This window comes from Leucopleurus acutus, assembly GCF_964270905.1.
Source record: "Leucopleurus acutus genome assembly, chromosome: 2".
Lineage (NCBI taxonomy): Eukaryota > Metazoa > Chordata > Mammalia > Artiodactyla > Delphinidae > Leucopleurus > Leucopleurus acutus.
In genome coordinates, this window is record NC_139143.1 from 65,193,844 (window position 1) to 65,212,555 (window position 18,712).

The window sequence follows — 18,712 nt, forward strand, 5'->3', positions numbered from 1 at the left end:
CTACACTCTGCTCCCCAGGCTAGTGCCTTACCTTCTACCATGTGCCATGATAAATCCTAAATGGATTACAGAGACAAATGTCAATAATGGCTTAATAAAAATGCTGTAAGTACACGGGTGAATATTAAATTGCTTTTGAGGTGAATACTACCTTTCTAAACATAAAAGCAGTGGAAGAAATGACAGGAGAAAAGAGTAACAGATTTTACTACAAAAACTTTTAAACTTTTATCTCAAATACCTGTTAAGTAAAATTAAAACATACACAAGAAAATGATAAAAATGCTTGCTAATAAATATGGCAAAAGAGCAATATCATTATTATATAAAAATTCTATTATAAGTCAGAAAAGTAAAAGAAAAATTTCAAAGAGTATATAAGCAAAGGCATGAACAGCTTATTCAGAAAAGAAGAATACTACTGGTCAATAAGCATGAAAAGAATTTCTGTCTCTAGTAAGTTATAGACATAAGTGACTGAGGTTTAAAGAATAGAAGTATGTGATCAACAAGAAAATAATTTTCTTTTTCATATAGCTATATACAAAAATCTTATTAGAAGAAAATATGAGATAAAATATAAATGCCACAAAATTTTTTAAATTTGTCTAAATCAACATAACTTTTGTTTTATAATATACAATAAAGTCAAGTGATAGATAAGCATAAAATATTTGTACTATATATAATACACATAAAATTAATATCAAAACTATAAAAATCCTAAAAAGTCAATGAGAAAATAACACGACAGTCCTTTCAAGATGGACAAAGGACATAATCAGACATTTTATAGGAGAGAGGAAACAAATGTCTATTAAATATTTGAAAGGCTGCTCTATAACTTGCAATAAGTGAAATGCAACTCAAAATAATATTATTCTTCCCATCAGATTATTCAAAATTATATAAAATATAATTATCCAGTACTGAGGATTCCGGTACTCGCATAAATAGTTGTTGGGTTTATAAACTGGTTCAACTGTTTTGGAAAAACTGGAAACAACACAAATACCTATCCTTAGGGGAATGGTTAAATTTACATTGGCACATCTGCACTGTGGAATATACAATAATACTATGTGCCAGTAAAAGAAGTCTTGTGTTCTGTCTGTGTACTTACATGAAAAGATCTCCAAGACATATCATTAAGTAGATAAAGTTAGTTCATCTTCACATATATTTACTGAGCATCTACTGTATACCAGGTTCTAGTCACAGATATATCAATGAACAAGAGACAAAAGTCGTTGCCTCTGTGGAGCTAACAACTATAGTGTAAAATATGTACAAACCTTTTATTTTTTTGAATCAACAAATCATGTGTGTATGTACATACATGTTTGGGTATGTATGTATATGTGTACATATGCTCCAGAATGATAACAGTAGCTATAGCTATGAAGGTGAATGAGACTGGGTAAGGGTCAAGGGTATATTTACTTGATCTGTATTACTTTTTTCACAGTGAAAATGTGTTTATGTATTTCTTGTGTAACAAACAAAAAGTAAGCTTCAAAAATCATACATTACACTGAAACTCTGTGCTAAATAAGCTATACAGTGCACATAAGGGAAGGGCTGAAGCAAGAACTAAAGAAAATTTGAGCAGAGATTTCTGCTTTTTTAGAGTACTAGCTCTATCTGTCCTTGACTAACTACTTAAAAAGTCACTGTGGCCAAAGGATTAGATGATAAGTTAGCTGGTAAGGGATGGAAATGGGAGAAACTCTACTACAGTGAAGCTGTAGGAGACTCGAGTGAGACATCTAGCAGCTAATCACTGGCATTCCCCAGGCTTGCAATCAGGAGCAGTAAGGGGTGGAGTGGGCAGTGTTGGGGGAGGGAGGGGCCTGGGTGGGTCTATCACAGGTTTGGCTTATGATAGACCTGCCTGAGAGAGAAAACTAGCAACTTTTGGTATTGGGCCAAATAGTAGCAACCCATGTGGAGTTCCTCCACCACCTGGGTGGCTGTGTAGGAATAAAATGGAAACCTCTTCTCTAAGATATGGAGTGGAGATTAAAGAAGTGAAAATTAAAACAGTGAGAGTTAAGTATCCTGGAACAAGGGAATGATACAATTCCAATGTCCATGAACACTGAAAATAGTCATAAACAGGAAGACACCAAGATGTCATTTATCTGATAATTCAGAGGAACATTCAGGCCTGAAATTACAGTGGTTAATAAAATAATAGTGGGAGAAAATAAAATTTTACATGTTACAAAAATTCCAGGGAATTCAAGTCACACAGGCACTTAATTTACTTGGAATGAAATATATCATGTTAAAGAGAGAGAGAGAGACAGGCAACTAGGACAAAAGAGACAGAAAGAAGAAAAGAGGGAAGCAGGGAGGGAGGAAGGGTAGCTGTGAGATAGCAGGAGAGAGGCAGGAGGGGAAATCCTTAGTTTGCCCAGGTGCCCATTTCCCCTGGTGAAACAAGACCAGGCCTCAACTGCCCAGAGGAAAGATCACAGCTGAAAGGTAGGGCTAGATTCTGCCTACTGAAGGGATTTTTCAAGGTAATTCTGAATACACAGGGTTTTTCTCCTCACTGATTTTTAGCCCTAAACCTTCAATTAAGATGTAACTTGGCTGTAAAATTACAGTAAGCACATCTGTGTATTTTCTGGAAAAACATCACGAGACATACATTAAGTGCTATTTCAAGTAGAAGTCTAGATTTAAAAGATACAGAACAAATTAGCAGTCCATACATTTCACTAAGTGTGGCTTTCATGGACTCCATCCTCTGTTGATTTTATTAAAATAAGTTGGTTGTATTTTATAAGCTATTGATTGGCCCCTCTGGAGATACTTTCACAGAATTAAGGGATAAAAAATGAAACACATTCTAACAGCTATTATAGTTTTTCATTGTTGATCAGTGCAGTGGACTGAATGTTTATGATCCTCCAAAATTTATATGCTGAAACCCTAACCCCCAATGGCATGGTATTAAGAGGTGGGGCCTTTGGGAGGTAATGAGGGTTAGGTGAGATCATGAAGATCTCCCCACGTTGGAGTTAATACCTTATAAAAAGAGAAGGAGACATGGGATCTCTCTCTCTTCATATACCATGGAAGGCCATGTGAGGACATAAAGAGGAAGAGGGCCCTCGCCAAGAACCCAACCAGGCTGGCATCCTGATCTTGGACTTCCAGCCTCCAGAACCACAAGAAATAAATGTTTTTTGTTTAAGTCACCTGGTCTATGTCACTTTGTTATAGCAGCCCACAATGACCAAATCAGGTTAATTTATACAAACCCAAGTTCATTCTATTCAGGATCAATCCACTTTAGATTAAGAAAAAATGTAAGTAATAAATAAAAATAATAGTGAATGACTGAAATGATGTGACTTGCCATAATTGAGACTATGAAATAAAATTCTTTGCGCAATTTACAAACTATTAGAAGCAGTGGTTAACACCGTAATTAAGAGAAAAAGGTCTAGAATCAAACTGCCTGGATTTGAATCCTGGTGCTGTCAGTTATCTTTATGACTGGACACATGACTTGGCCTCTCCATGCCTCACTTTCCTTATCTGTAAAATAGAAATAATTAGGGTACCTACCTCTTAAGGTTGTTGGGAGGAGTAATGAATTAACGTGTGTAAAGTACCTATAACTACACCTGAAACACTTATAAGTAATCAGTGTTAACTGTTGTGATTTCTACAGAATTGGTGGGAGTAGACAGCCTTTCACTCTGTTACATCTTTTTTAGTAAATAAAACTTTCCTACTTGGTAGGTTTTGAAAATGGAAATTCCCAAATCTTATATGGATTTATAGTTCCACAACATGTCTGTGGAACTTCATGGGTCCATTTCTCTGTCAGTTTTTTCTCTCTGCCATCCTCTTCCCTCCCACTCCTGCCCTTTCTTGAGGGTGGGGTGAGACTGGAGAGAAGAGTAAATGACATAGAAAATGAATAAGGAAAAAGAGAGTGTGTGTATTACCATTAAAAAAAGTGTTAGGACTTCCCTGGTGGCACAGTGGTTGGGGGTCCGCCTGCCAATGCAGGGGGCACGGGTTCGCGCCCCGGTCCGGGAGGATCCCGCGTGCCACGGAGCGGCTGGTCCCGTGGGCCATGGCCGCTGGGCCTGCGCGTCCGGAGCCTGTGCTCCGCGGCGGGAGAGGCCGCGGCAGTGAGAGGTCCACGTACCGCAAAAAAAAAGTGTTAAACGTTTCATTTTTTCCTCATGATAAATTATCTTGTAAGCTACAGAGTTTTAAAGAAAATAAAAATATTCTCAGGAAGCAACCCTCAAAAAAACTAATCAAAATAATATTTTAAGAATGGTACCATGAAGAAGGAGAGAATAGCTGTGATTTATCTCAGTAACAGAAGCTATTAGTATTTTCTCAAAACAGAATAATAAAGAAAATACCTTTTGAAGTTCCAATGGTCCAAATTATAAATTTAGTTTAATAAACAATTAAAGTGCAGTGATAAATTATAAAGCTAAATCCTAGGTAAAGTTTATTATAATAAGCCATTTTAAAAAGAAGAAGAAAAAGAAAATCTTCACGTATCCAAAGTATAGTTTGTTGAATAGTGTCTCCCACAATGTCCATGGAACCTCAGAATGTAACCTTATTTGGAAACAGGGTCTTTGCAGATGTAATTAGTTAAGACGAGGTCATACTGCATTAGAGTGAGCTCCAAATCCAATGACTGGTGTCCTTAAAGAAGAAGAGAGGACACATGGGCAGACACACATTGGAAGGAAGCCATGTGAAGATGGGGGCAGAGATTAGAGTCAGGCAGCTACAAGTCAAGGAATGCTAGGAGCTACCAGAAGGCAGGAAGAGGCAAGGAAAGCTGCTTCCCTAGAGCCTTCATAGAGTATAACCCCAAACACACCTTGATTTCAGACTTCTAGTCTCCAGAACTTTGAGAGAATAAATTTCTGTTGTGTTAAGCTACTCCAGTTTGTAATACTTTGTTACAGCAGCCCTAGGAAACTAATACATCAAGGAAAATGGAAGTCTCAGAATTAGTTTATAAACTTAAAGACTTCCCTGTCAGACTAAGTAGCAACAAGCAACGCTATATTATCCTAACAGGAAAGAAACTCAGCTAAGAACAATAGATCTCATTTTACAGATAAGGTACATGCTAGAACAGTTGTGATATATGCATGTATTGGCATGACAAATTATATTCCCACGAACTTGAACTGCATAATTTTAGAAATGTGTTTATACGTGTAATAAAAATTACATTTACACTTGTTTGCTGATAAGGGACATCTATTTAATGTATCATGAATACAGATAATCATTTATATTCTTAAAGGTATATATAATACCTTGCCACAAATCTTTGAGAATTTTTAAATATTCAGTTATTTCTTAATAAAAAGCACAAACACCTGTTAGAGCATTGATAGAGGTTTCATTAAAATTGGCTACCTTGTAGATTAACAGAGAGATGGAGCAAAAATTTATACAATTCTTCCTACAAAAATGTTTTTTAAAGTATTTTTAATTAAAAGAACTTGATAAAGAAACTGCTGATTGGTTCTAAAAATTTATAACATCTATTTAAAAATACATGCTATAAATTGCTTATTAGAATATTGGAGTGAAGCCATTTTTCTTGTTCTGTACTCAGAAAGCTGCCCTCAAAACTTAGTCCATGATGCAGAGAAAGGAACACTCTCAGACTCATTCTATAAGGCCAGCATCACCCTGTTACCAAAACTAGACAAAGATATTACAAAAAAAGAATATTACAGACCAATATCACCAGTGAACATAGACGCAAAAATCCTCAACAAAATATTAGCAAACTAAACCCAACAATAAATTAAAAGGATCATACACCATGATCAAGTGGGATTTATCCCAAGAATGCAAGGATTTTTCAATATCCACAAATCAATGTGATATACCATATAAACAAACCAAAAAATAAAAACCATATTATCACCTGAGTAGATGCAGAAAAAGCTTTTGACAAAATTCAACATCCATTTATGATAAAAACTCTCCAGAAAGTGGGCATAGAGGGAATGTACCTCAACATAATAAAGGCCATATATGACGAACCCACAGCTAACATCATACTCAATGGTGAAAAGCTGAAAGCATTTCCTCTAACACCAGGAACAAGACAAGGATGCCCACTGTCTCTACTTTTATTCAACATAGTATTGAAAGTCTTAGCCACAGCAGTTAGAGAAGAAATAAGAGGAATCCAAATTGGAAGTGAAGAAGTAAAACTGTCATTATTTACAGATGGCATGATACTATACATAGAAAATCCTAAAGACACCACCAGAAAGCTACTAGAGCTCATCAATGAATTCAGTAAAGTCACAGGATACAAAATTAATATACAAAAATCTGTTGCATTTCTATATACTAACAATGAACTGTCAGAAAGAGAAATTAAGGAAACAATCCCATTTACCATCACATCAAAAAGAATAAAATACTGAGGAATATACCTACCTAAGGAAGTAAGAGACCTGTACTTGGAAAATTATAAGACATTGATGGAAGAAACTGAAGACAACACAAAGAGATAGAAAGATATACTGTGTTCTTGGATTGGAATAGTTAATACTGTTAAAATGACCACACCAGAAAAGGAAATCTACAGATTCAATGCAATCCCTATCAAAATACCAATGGTATTTTTCACAGAACTAGAAAAATTCTAAAATTGGTATGAAAACACAAAAGACCCCAAATAGCCAAAGTAATCTTGAGAGAGAAGAACAGAGCTGGAGGATTCATACTCCCTGACTTCAGACTATACTACAAGGCTACAGTAATCAAAACAGTATGGTACTGGCACAAAAACAGATGCATAGATCAATGGAATGGAATAGAGAGCCCAAAAGTAAACACATACTCATGGTCAATTAATCTACAACAAAGGAAGAAAGAATATACAATGGAAAAAAGACAGTCTCTTCAATAAGTGGTGCTGGGAAGATTGGACAGTTACACATAAAAGAATGAAATTAGAATTTTCTCTAACACCATATATGAAAATAAACTCAAAATGGATTAAAGACCTAAATGTAAAACTGGAAACCAGAAAACTTCTAGGAGAAAATGTAGGCAGAACACTCTTTGATATAAATTGTAGCAATATTTTTTTGGATCTATCTCCTAAAGCAAAGGAAATAAAAGCAAAAATAAATACATGTGAGCTAATTAAACTTAAAAGCTTTTGCACAGCAAAGGAAATCATCGACAAAATGAAAAGACAACCTACTTGAATGGAAGAAAATATTTGCAAATGATATGACCAGTAAGGGGTTAATATCTGAAATATATGAACAGATCCTACAACTCAACATTAAAAAAACAAAAAACCTAATTAAAAAATGGGCAGAAGACCTGAATAGACATTTCTCCAAAAAAGGAAATACAGATGGCCAACAGGGACATGAAAAGATGCTCAACATGGCTAATCATCAGGGAAATGCAAGTCAAAACCACAACGAGATATCATCCCTCACCTGTCAGAATGGCAATCATCAAAAAGAACACAAATAACAAATGTTGGCAAGGATGTGGAGAAAAGGGAACATTTGTACACTGTTGGTTGGAATGTAAATTGGTGCAGCCACCAATACTTGAAAACAGTATGGAGATTTCTCAAAAAAACTAAAAATAGAACTACCATATGACCCAGCAATTCCACTCCTGGGCATATATCTAAAAAAAAAAAAAGCACTAATTTGAAAAGATACATGTACCCCAATGTTCAGAGCAGCATTATTTACAATTGCCAAGATATGGAAGCAACCTAAGTGTCCATCAACAGATGAACAAAATAAGAAGATGTGCTATACATACACAGTGGAATACTATTCAGCCATAAAAAAGAATGAAATTTTGCCATTTGCAACAACACTGATGGACTTGGAGGGTATTTTGCTAAGTGAAATAAGTCAGACAGAGAAAGACTACTACTATATGATAATACTTATATGTAGAATCTGAAAAATATAACTAACTAGTCAATATAACAAAAAAGAAACAGACTCACAGATATAGAGAACAAACTAGTGGTTACCACTGGAGAGAGGGGGCAATCTAGGGGTAGGGAATTAAGAGGTACAAACTATTACATATAAAATAAGCTGCAAGGATATATTGTACAATACACAGGCTGTAGCCAATATTTTATAATAACTATAAATGGAGTACAACCTTAAAAAATTTAATCCATGAACCATTACTGGATATGCAGATTTCATTGTTGATTTGTAACAGTCTTCCCACTTCCAAGGGAGAAAAGGTTCAATGTGAAAATAAAAGCAATTATTTTACTATCTTTCTTGAAGACTAACAGAATAATACAAATAGATAACAACAACAACAATAATAATAGGAAGTACTTTACATAGCACTTACTATCAGCCAGTCCCTGTTCTAGGTACCTAACTTGTATTATCTCATTTAATACTTACAAAAACCTTATGAAGCAGTTCCAATTCTTATCAGCTTATTATAAGTTAGAAACCTGAGGAACAGGAAGCCTAAATAATTTGTTCCTGGTCACAGAGTGGCTTCACAATTCCAGCTCTGAAGAATAATTGCACTATATTACTTCTCAACTTTGTATAGTTAATAGAATTATTTTTTAAAAAGGAAAGAAAGAGAAGGAGGAAGGAGATAGAAAGTCAGAGGATGAATTGGGAAAATTATTAAATTTATTAATAGAATTATTTTTTAAAAAGAAAGAAAGAGAAGGAGGAAGGAGAAAGTCAGAGGATGAATTGGGAAAATTATTAAATTTAATCAATAAATGAAAATAGGATTTTATTAATGAGGTATTAAAAATCTTATATTCCTTCAAGAAGACAAAACATACAAGAATCCTATTACCCAAATTAAATTGTTCTGAAGACAAACAATGCTCAACAAGTACCTGTAGCCGTCATCTCTGATGCACCTCCTCCAGCCCCTATTCTCTCTTCTTCTAACAATAGCTCTGACTTCAAGTGGAGAGGAAACCACCTCCACTTTCCAGTCCATGTGATCTGGCTTAAGCCAATCAGTATATCTCTTTCTCTGGCCACAGTGATTGGTTCAGGAATGAGCACATGATCCAAGCCTGTCTAATCAGAGTGCATCTCAGGAGTTTTTCTGAGAATCTGGGAGAAAGACTCATTTATTTCTGTGGGATTCAAACCAGGAAGGAAACCCCCTGGCTGCCATATTGCAATTCTTTGGGGCCGAAGAACAGAGCCAATAGCAAAGAAGCAGAACCCAAAACAGGAAAGAGTTTGTCTAGTTCATCATGGTTTATCAAATCAGTTCATCTTGATACTGTCTGAGCCATGGATAAATAGTACTTAACTCTATGAAATGTTCAATCATGTAAACTAATTAATTCACTTTCTTCCAAGGTCATTTAAATTGAGTTCTTCTGAAATTTATATCTGAAAGAATCCTGATATAGATATTGGTACCAGGAAGTCACATGAGTGTGGGAATTAAAAGTGACAGACCCTGAAAGGTGGAATTAGCTGAGTGGACAAAGAAGGAGAAAGGGCTGTTAGAAGCCCTCTATGGTAGCCTAGGAAGTTGGCAGTCTTTGCTATCCAGCTGTAAAATAGCTGATTAAACTCTCACCTCTTTTAACAGTGGTCTCGAACTATTACTTACGGAGATGGAAGAACTAGGGAACTTGGTAGGAAAATTTTAGAATATTGGAGTGTGTTGATCTTTTTGGACCTGTAGGGGGTCCTAAGGGAAAGAGACTACTGTCTACTGAAACTAGCTTTCAGAAAGTAGGGAGGGAAGAGACACTTTGTTGATAAGAAAGGTCTTTTTACCTTACAGCCTACAATTCAAGAAGGTTGAGAATCCAGTTATTTGGAGACTTGTAGGTTTGGGAAAGCCAAATTTCACACTTGATTCTAAAGTTAGAGCAACAGAAGGCACGTTGGTGGGAAACAAAATGGACAATAAGCCTAGTACTAGAAGGTACCCTGATAGCCCGGAACTAGGAGGTATCCTGCAAACACCTGCTCTGCTCCCTGCCAAAGGAAAAGGTCTTCCTAGTTACACAATTGCAGTTGGATGCAGTCTGGGCCAAAGAGCACATCAGCACTTCCTGCTGTAGATTTTTACAGCTAAAGGAATGGATTATCAGTCATGTAAAAGCCACATCAATCCTCCTGGTCTCAATATATCCTGGCCCTTAACACATTCAACTCCAGAAAACTTCATCCCTATTTCTCTTTACTACCCAGACTTTCTAAAGACAATGTTCCACAAATATCTGTAGCTATCATTTGTTATTTCCCTCCTCCAGCGTCTGTTCCTTCTTATTCCAATAACATCTATGACTTTAAGGCGGCATTCTCTTCCCTCTTAAACCTTGAGATATAATATCCCACTCACTGACTTCAACCTCCAACCCTACCATTTTTCCCCTTAATCCTGGTACACATTTTCTCTAATTTCAGAAAAACCCCAGTGCCCTTGTTTCCCCATTTCCTTTCAATTTTCAGTCAACATCATCTTTTGTCTTTTCTTTTTTTCTGGGCCCAATCTCAGATTATATTTTCCTGTTTCCTTTGCAGTTAGGTGAGGCCATGACTGAGTTCTGGTCAATGGAATGGAAATGGAAAAGATGTGTGCCACTTCCAGGCTGGTCCTTACAAACCTCCCTCACTCAGGCTTCTTTCTTTTTCTTTATTTTTTTAATATCTTTATTGAAGTATAATTGCTTTACAATGTTGTGTTAGTTTCTGCTGTACAACAAAGTGAATCAGCTGTATGTGTACATATATCCCCATATCACCTGCCTCTTGAGCCTCCTTCCCACCCCCTCCCTATCCCACCCCTCTAGGTGGTCACAAAGCACCAAGCTGATCTCCCTGTGCTATGCAGCAGCTTCCCACTAGCTATCTATTTCACATTTGTTAGTGTATACATGTCAGTGCTACTCTCTCACTTCATCCCAGCTTCCCTTTCCTCTCCCTGTGATGCTCAACACCACTAATAATCAGAGAAATGCAAATCAAAATCACAATGAGGTATCACCTCACACTGGTCAGAATGGCCATCATCAAAAAATCTATAAACAATAAATGCTGGAGAGGGTGTGGAGAAAAGGGAACCCTCCTGCACCGTTGGTAGGAATGTAAATTGATACAGCTACTATGGAGAACAGTATGGAAGTTCCTTAAAAAACTAAAAATAGAACTACCATATGACCCAGCAATCCCACTCCTGGGCATATACCCTGAGAAAACCATAATTCAAAAAGACACTCAGGCTTCATTCTTTCTCACCTTTTGGAAGAATGAAGAGAATTCAAAAGTCCATGACTGACCACGTGAAGCAGGGTTGCCTCACCCCAGCCCCATCTAGATGACTTGATTGAATGCCATAGCAGGGTGAATTAAATTGTTATTATATTAAGCTACTGAAATCCTGGGATTGTTACTTGGTTAACCTCTCCTGACTAATGTCATGACTAGTACACTAATCAGAACCATTCATATCAATCCTTTATTTCAAACTGTCTTCAAAACTTTAACTCATCTGCTCTTTTGACCTTACATGCTGCTTCCCTGGAAAAACTTCAGCTCAGGGTATTAATTCCATTGTCTGCTTTCTTAGCTTTGTTCTACCTTCCAGCTGTGGAGTAGAAAAGCAATTCATAAGACCAAGAGGACTGGTACTACCTCGGTGGTCCAAACAATGTGCAGGACCTTCTACCAGTCCGCCAATCTGACAACTTCCCCAGTGCTTCTTGAGCTCTTGGAAATACCTAATACTACTTGACCATTCCCTCTCTGAAACATTCTCTTCCCTGAGCTCTCATTCTACAACTGTCCAAGTTTTCCTACTTCTCTTATCACTTCTTAGACTCCTTTTCAGTTCCTCGTTCTGTCCCAACTCTTCTCTTTTATCCTTTAAATCCCACATTTCCTTCTATGCTTTCATCTTCTGGAGGTGATCTCATCTACTCCCATGGCTTCAACTACAATGTACACATTGACAACTGTAAAGCTTTTATCTCCAGTCTAGACAAGTCTTGAACCTCAAACTCTACTGACATCTCCAATAGGCACAAAAAATATATCTGAAACTGAGATCACCACTTCTTCTCCCACCTCCACTGAAATCTGCTCCTCCTTCACCTGTACTCCCTTTGTCAGTAGACCTCCCTAGCCATAGCCTGGGAGAATGACTTAACACCCCCCACCCAACTCCACAACTATTTATAACTCTTTCCGTCCTCTAAATATATTTTTGAACCTGTCTTTCTCCTAGATACCTCCTGCTATTGACATTTGTATTTTCTTACCTGAATTATTTCAGAAATGTCTTCACCAATTTCCATATATCTAGTTTTATTCTTCCAAATCATTTCATATGACTAATACACAGATCTTTCCAACATATAAATCAGATGATACCCCTTCCCTACTGGAAATCTTTCAGTGGTTCCCTACTTTTGGAATAAATGGTTCTCTGTCTCTTCTGAACTCTAGGCACTTTCATCCAACTTCCCACTGGATATTTTTACTCCAATCTTCCACAGTGACTATATTCAACATATCTACCCTTCCTCACTATGTTCCTTTCTCCATGAAGAGCACCACCATCTCATCTGTGCCTAAATCAGATGTCCACACTGCATTGCTGACAATCCCCAGTGCTCTCTTCAACATCTAATTCATCACAATCCTTTAGATTCTTTCTACTTAATATCTCCTGAATTCATCAGCTTCTCCTCAAATCTAGTACAGAGAGCTTAGCTAGCCCAAATAATCATAATCTTTTGTCTGCAACAGACTCCTAACTGTTAGGAGGCTAGACTCCTAGACTAGACTCCTAACTAGTCTACTTTTTCTAATCTCGTCCTCCCTTCAAAATCTTTCTCCACACTATAGGCAAAATGATCTTTCTAAAGTATTATTATGATTGCACTTAAAACCTTACAATGATACTCCACTGCTTTCACCATCACACACACAAAAAAAATAGCTTTGGGACTTCCCTAGTGGCACAGTGGTTAAGAATCTGCCTGCCAATGCAGGGGACATGGGTTCGAGCCCTGGTCTGGGAAGATCCCACATGCCGCAGAGCAACTAAGCCCATGTTCCACAACTACTGAGCCTGCGTTCTAGAGCCCGCAAGCCGCAACTACTGAGCCCACACGCCACAACTACTGAAGCCCACACACTCTAGGGCCCAAGTGCCACAATTACTGAGCCCACATGCTGCAACTACTGGAGCCCACGTGCCTAGAGCCCGTGCTCCACAACAAGAGAAGCCACTGAAATGAGAAGCTCATGTAGCACAACAAAGAGTAGCCCTCGCTCACCCCAACTAGGGAAAGCCCATGTGCAGCAACAAAGACCCAGCACAGCCAAAAAAATAAATAAATAAAATTTAAAAGAAATAGCTTTAATGGAGCTTACTGTCCTAGTGAAAGAAAACAAAAAATAATAAATAAACAAGATAGATAATAATGACAAGATTTGGGGGAGGAAAGGTGACTTTAGATTCAACAGTCAGGGCCAGCCTCTTACTGAAGTGATGTTTCAGTGAGGCCTGAAGTATCAGAAGGAGCTAACCTGGAAAAGGAGGACAGACTTCAATTACTCACCATAATCCCCACTGGGATGTGAGCTCCCTGACAGCAGGGTCCATGATTTATTCATCATTCTAACATCTATCACAGTTTTTCACTCTCAAAAGTTTCAAATACACAAGTGATGAGTGAAGGGATGAATGAAGTTTATGTTGAAATTTCTGGGCAGTGCAACTTTAGGCTAATTGTGTGCTCACATTTTTTTCATACATTTGTTGACACCAGCACGTAGAACTTCTAAGCAGACAAATTTCTAGGCAGGTGAAAACAAATGGGGATTTAGACTTTAAGGAGGAATTTTTCTTTCTTCAAATTCTTCTAAAGTATTCAAAATAGATTCTGCACAGCCATCTCTTATAATCAGGAGCGCTAAGAGGATATCAGAATGGATGAAGCATTTGCTAGGATAGTGCAGGGTATCTTAGCCCCACCAACCATTAAAGCTGGCTGACATCAGTTAGCAGGCTGAGCTCCAAGGCTCCCTGTCTTTTGAGCTTCTTGATTTTTGAATACAAACCCAAATCAACCTCAGTTATTCAGATTCATAAAGAAAGGGGTTTCAAGTCATTATGGTTCATTGCTGTTAAGCAGAAAAAAAAATAAAGGATTCTTTAAAATATACTATATCATGTTTAATTATTGGATTTGGTTCCGAAAAATAAGATATTCAGGTTCATAACATCTTACTTGCAAAGTGAAAGGTTAAAACAACAGCAACAAATGTGGCAGCAAAACCTGACTTGATGTGAAAATATTTATGTCTTTCATTTAATCTACTTGGTGTGATTATCATTTGTTTCACTGCAGAGATACAATACATTTAATTACAGGGTGCTGCCTCTGACCCCACAGGAATACTGGGTAATATATAATATATGCAATATTTTTCTAAAATCCAGAAAGTTCTGACCTTCAAGGTACATCTGACCCCAGAGGTTTTGGATAAGGGATCTGTATTCTATTATAACACTCACCCCAATTCTATTATCTTGAGTTATAAAACTTCCATAATGTATGGGCTTTGAAGTATTCAGTGAAAGTAAAGGCACAGAAACACAATTAACATGATTTTAGCATTTGGAGGCAGTATAATTGAAAACTGTTCTGAGTTTCCGTCCAGATCTGATTTAAAGTATGCATTTATGCCACTATACTATTGCTTTTCCAATAAGTATAAACTTCTATGAGCTAGAATTCTGACCATGAGGAAAGTTTTATAGATAAATACATTATACCACACCCTGGCTTAATCTGGCCATTGTAATCTACAGAATAATTGCCATAGCTTCTAATTTTCCCAAATGTCTCATTGTTCTCATTTAATAACTTTTATAATTTTCTTATACTCCATATTGTTTTTCTCCCCAAAGTTCCAAGAAGCAGCACCTACCTACCGTCTACTCTTTATAGGGCACGTATCTAGTACCCAGCTGCAAACCTCATGATGTGGGTTATTTCTGATTCTCACAATCACCGGACAGAGATATTTTCTTCTTCCCGTCACACAACTGGGCAAACTCAGGTTCAATTTGTCCAAGGCCACATGGCTACTACGTGACAGAGGAGAATTTGAACCCAGGAATATCTCACTCCAAAGTTTGTTTCTGCCAAAGCATCACGAGGAAAATAATTGACCCATCTTCCGAGCTCATTCTCAAGTTGTGCATAGCTGGAAGAAAGATTTTAGGGCTGCCTCGCCCATGGTAGAAATGTATATAATTGCTTTATTAATGCTAGTAATTTGACAATATCTTTATACTTCCATTAAGTGAAGATATAGCATCTGGTTTTAAAAGCTTCAACTCTAAAGCCATATAAAATGTCAATCAGTGTAATTTTACTTTTTGTTTTATTATTTAAAAAAAATACAAATAATTGCTATTGGATAGTATCAACAGATATATCAAAATCAGTTGTTTAATATTCACCCACCTTTTAGAAGTGTCACCTACATTTATTAGAAATATTATCATAGAAGGGGAAGAGAAAGGCTTACACCTTATAACAACATAGCATAAAAGGATAGAGATGAAGGTCATTAATGATTTTAATTATTTTAAGGCCCATTAAAATTAGAGAAATATCAAAGCACCCACAGTGTTAAACATTTATTATTACAGCATTTTAGAATTTACTAGTTCATACCTTTCAATCACAGCAAGTTATTAGCAGTGAAGGGATGAACCCTCTTAAGAGGATTTTTATTTCAATGATAGGGTGTTATGGACAAGACAATCTAAGTTTTAAAAAATTAGTAGCAAGCGCTAGTTGAGTTAATCAGTTAAAGACAAACTGTGCCCTTGGGACGCTAAATGAAAAAGCAACAGTAAAGCTTACAGAACTTAGCTCGTACAATTTGCCTTGAAGGCGGAAGATTGGTTCCCTGAAATAGCAAAGAATTATATGCTTTAGTTCAGAAAAAAAGTTTTCAAAATAAAGTCTATTATTACCTCTTCTCCTTTCAAAACAATGGAAAAAATTTTAGAGCAGAGGTTTCAATTTGTTCAACAATTGTACCTCTGAATTAAAAAAAAAACTATAAAACCATCATTGTTTTGACTTGAAAAGAAATAACAATGCAAATATTCATTATCACATAAAACATAAAAGAAACAGCAAACTGTCAGAGTTAATGCAATCTCTGCAGAGCGCTATTAGTCAGAGACAGCTGGCCAGCCCAAAACACAAAAACTTAAAAGATCAGATCTTCTTAGGAATTAACATCTTCATTAACCAACAGGATGTGGTGTGGCAGAGATTAAATCTTAAATCCCAAACTGCCTTCTTTATGAGCTGTCCCTTCACTGTTACCAAGCTGTGCAAATGTGTGAACTAGTCAGCAGCACCAGAAAGCTCATGCAACTACTCACCATATTTTAACCTTGAACTGACTCACAGATTCAATGTTAAATCAAATTTAGGGGTAATGTAAGCAAGCAAAGCAGGACACAAGGAGGCAAATTTGAAAAGCAGAGCAAATAGCAGAAAAGTTATTTAAAATAAATCAATAGGGTTAACTGCATAAAATAGCAAAAAAAAAAAAAAAAAAAAAATGCAATTCACTCCAAAAACTTTAAAAGCAAAAACAAAACAAAAAGTTGCATTTCCAGCAAAATTTGCACATGATTAATTTGCATTTAAAAAAAGTCAATCAAGCAATTTAGTTCAAATTCTTTGGGACATGCATGCTTTAATTCTTTTAAACAATTCCTACCTGATTTCCAATTGTGTTTTTCTTGTGAACCTGACTGCTCCTCTGCTGAGCACTGAGAAAAGCAAAGGAGAGAAGCACTGAAGAAAATCATAAGATTATTTTCTGAGCATGTAACAGATACTAAAATAAATATAGGCATTAAAAATATATCAACAACTGAGGCAGAGCTAATATAAAACATCCAGGTCAGTTTAATTCTGGAAGCAAAACCAACTCAATGGAACTTCTAGAACCAATTAGTAATCACAAATCAAAAATAATATACCACAGGAAGAAAACCTGTATTGCTGCATTAATAAGTCAAGGTTAAGTATTAGTGATATCCCACAGGTATATAAGATTGTACTGAAAATTGACAGCACTTTTTGAGTATATGCCATGTTCTAAGTGGTTTACAGATATTAGTGATTTTATTTTAATTTTAACCCTGTGAGGTAATATTCATTCATTTTACAGATGGAGAGACTGAGTCACAGAGAAGCTGAGTGGCTTCTCCAAAATTACTCAGCTAACAAGTGCTGGTACTAGGTAGTCTAATTCCAGATCCCAAACTTATGATATCATCTAATCTCATTGCTCTGAATTCCACTATATTCTGACAACCCTCATAGTGCATCGTCAGCTTGGACCCATCTCATCAATTCTAGACTCAAATATGTTTTCAACAACTCAACATTTCCACTTGGATGTCTAATGGGCATCTCAGACTTAATCTGTGAAAACTGAATTTGTGACATCCTCCCTAAATCCTGTTCCACCCACATTATTTCCCTTTTTAATTAATGGCAATTCCATATTGCCAAGTGCTTAAGCCAAAGTCCTTGGTTCCTCTTTCTCTTACTTCCACATCAAATCGTCAGAAAATGCTATTGACTCTACTTCTCAAAATGTCTTTAAAATTCAACATCTTTTTATTCCATTGCTACTACCTTGTTCCAAGCCACCATTATCTCTCACTTGCACTGTTGTCATCACTTACTCTTCGGTCTCTTTGGTCTTACACGCTTGTCCCCCTAATGTCTATTCTCAACACAGAAGCCAGAGTGATCCTTCCTCCCCCCCCCCCCCCCCCCCCCGGTACGCGGGCCTCTCACTGTTGTGGCCTCTCCCATTGCTGAGCACAGGCTCCGGACGCGCAGGCTCAGCGGCCATGGCTCACGGGCCCAGCCACTCCACGGCATGTGGGATTTTCCTGGACTGGGGCATGAACCTGTGTCCCCTGCATCGGCAGGCGGACTCTCAACCACTGCGCCACCAGGGAAGCCCCAGAGTGATCCTTTTAAAGGGGGGTTCCTGTCACTCTTCTGCTCAAAACCCTCTACTGCTATGCAATACAATTACACTCAGGGTAAAAGTCAAAATTCTTGCAATGGTCCACAAGGCCCTTAACCCCCACTCTCCACCTCTTTGACTCATCTCCTCCTATTCTCCACCTCTTTCATTCGAGAGGTCCAGCCATACTGATCTCCTTTTTTTTTTTGATCCCACCATGCACACTCCCACCTCAAAGCCTTTATGCCAGCTGCTCCATCAGCCTAAAAAATACACTTCCCCCATATATCTGCACGGCTCCCAACATCACCTCCTTCAAGTCTTTATTCCAATTTATCTTTTCAGTGAGACCTACCACGACCACCCTATTCAAAATTGAATCCCTCTCTTCCTCCAGGATTCTCATCCCCTTTATACTGTTCTGCTTCTCCATGGCATTTTTCACCTTCAAACAGACTATATAGTTTACTGATTTTTTGTGTGTTTATTATCTGCCTCCCTCCATTAGAATGAAAGCTCCTTGTGAGCAGGGGTTTTTGCCTGTTTCATTCACTGCTATAACCTCAGTGCGTAGAAACTACCTGGCACCTAGTTGGCTTCAATGAATATCTGTTGAATGA

General features: G+C 37.2%; 1 protein-coding gene across 6 annotated transcripts in view; it reads right to left on the bottom strand.

Annotated features, from left to right (window-relative positions):
• DNM3 (dynamin 3) overlaps window positions 1-18,712 on the bottom strand; it is a gene marked incomplete at both ends in the record, with an annotated part of 577,972 nt that overhangs the window by 300,848 nt on the left and 258,412 nt on the right. For 3 of the 6 annotated variants that reach the window (XM_082834656.1, XM_082834652.1, XM_082834653.1), the window contains 2 exons: window positions 15,960-15,989; window positions 16,821-16,872. In XM_082834656.1, coding sequence (XP_082690782.1) covers window positions 15,960-15,989; window positions 16,821-16,872 — 82 coding nt within the window. The remainder of the gene's footprint in view (window positions 1-15,959; window positions 15,990-16,820; window positions 16,873-18,712) is intronic. The other 3 variants (XM_082834657.1, XM_082834654.1, XM_082834655.1) reach the window with 1 other exon arrangement.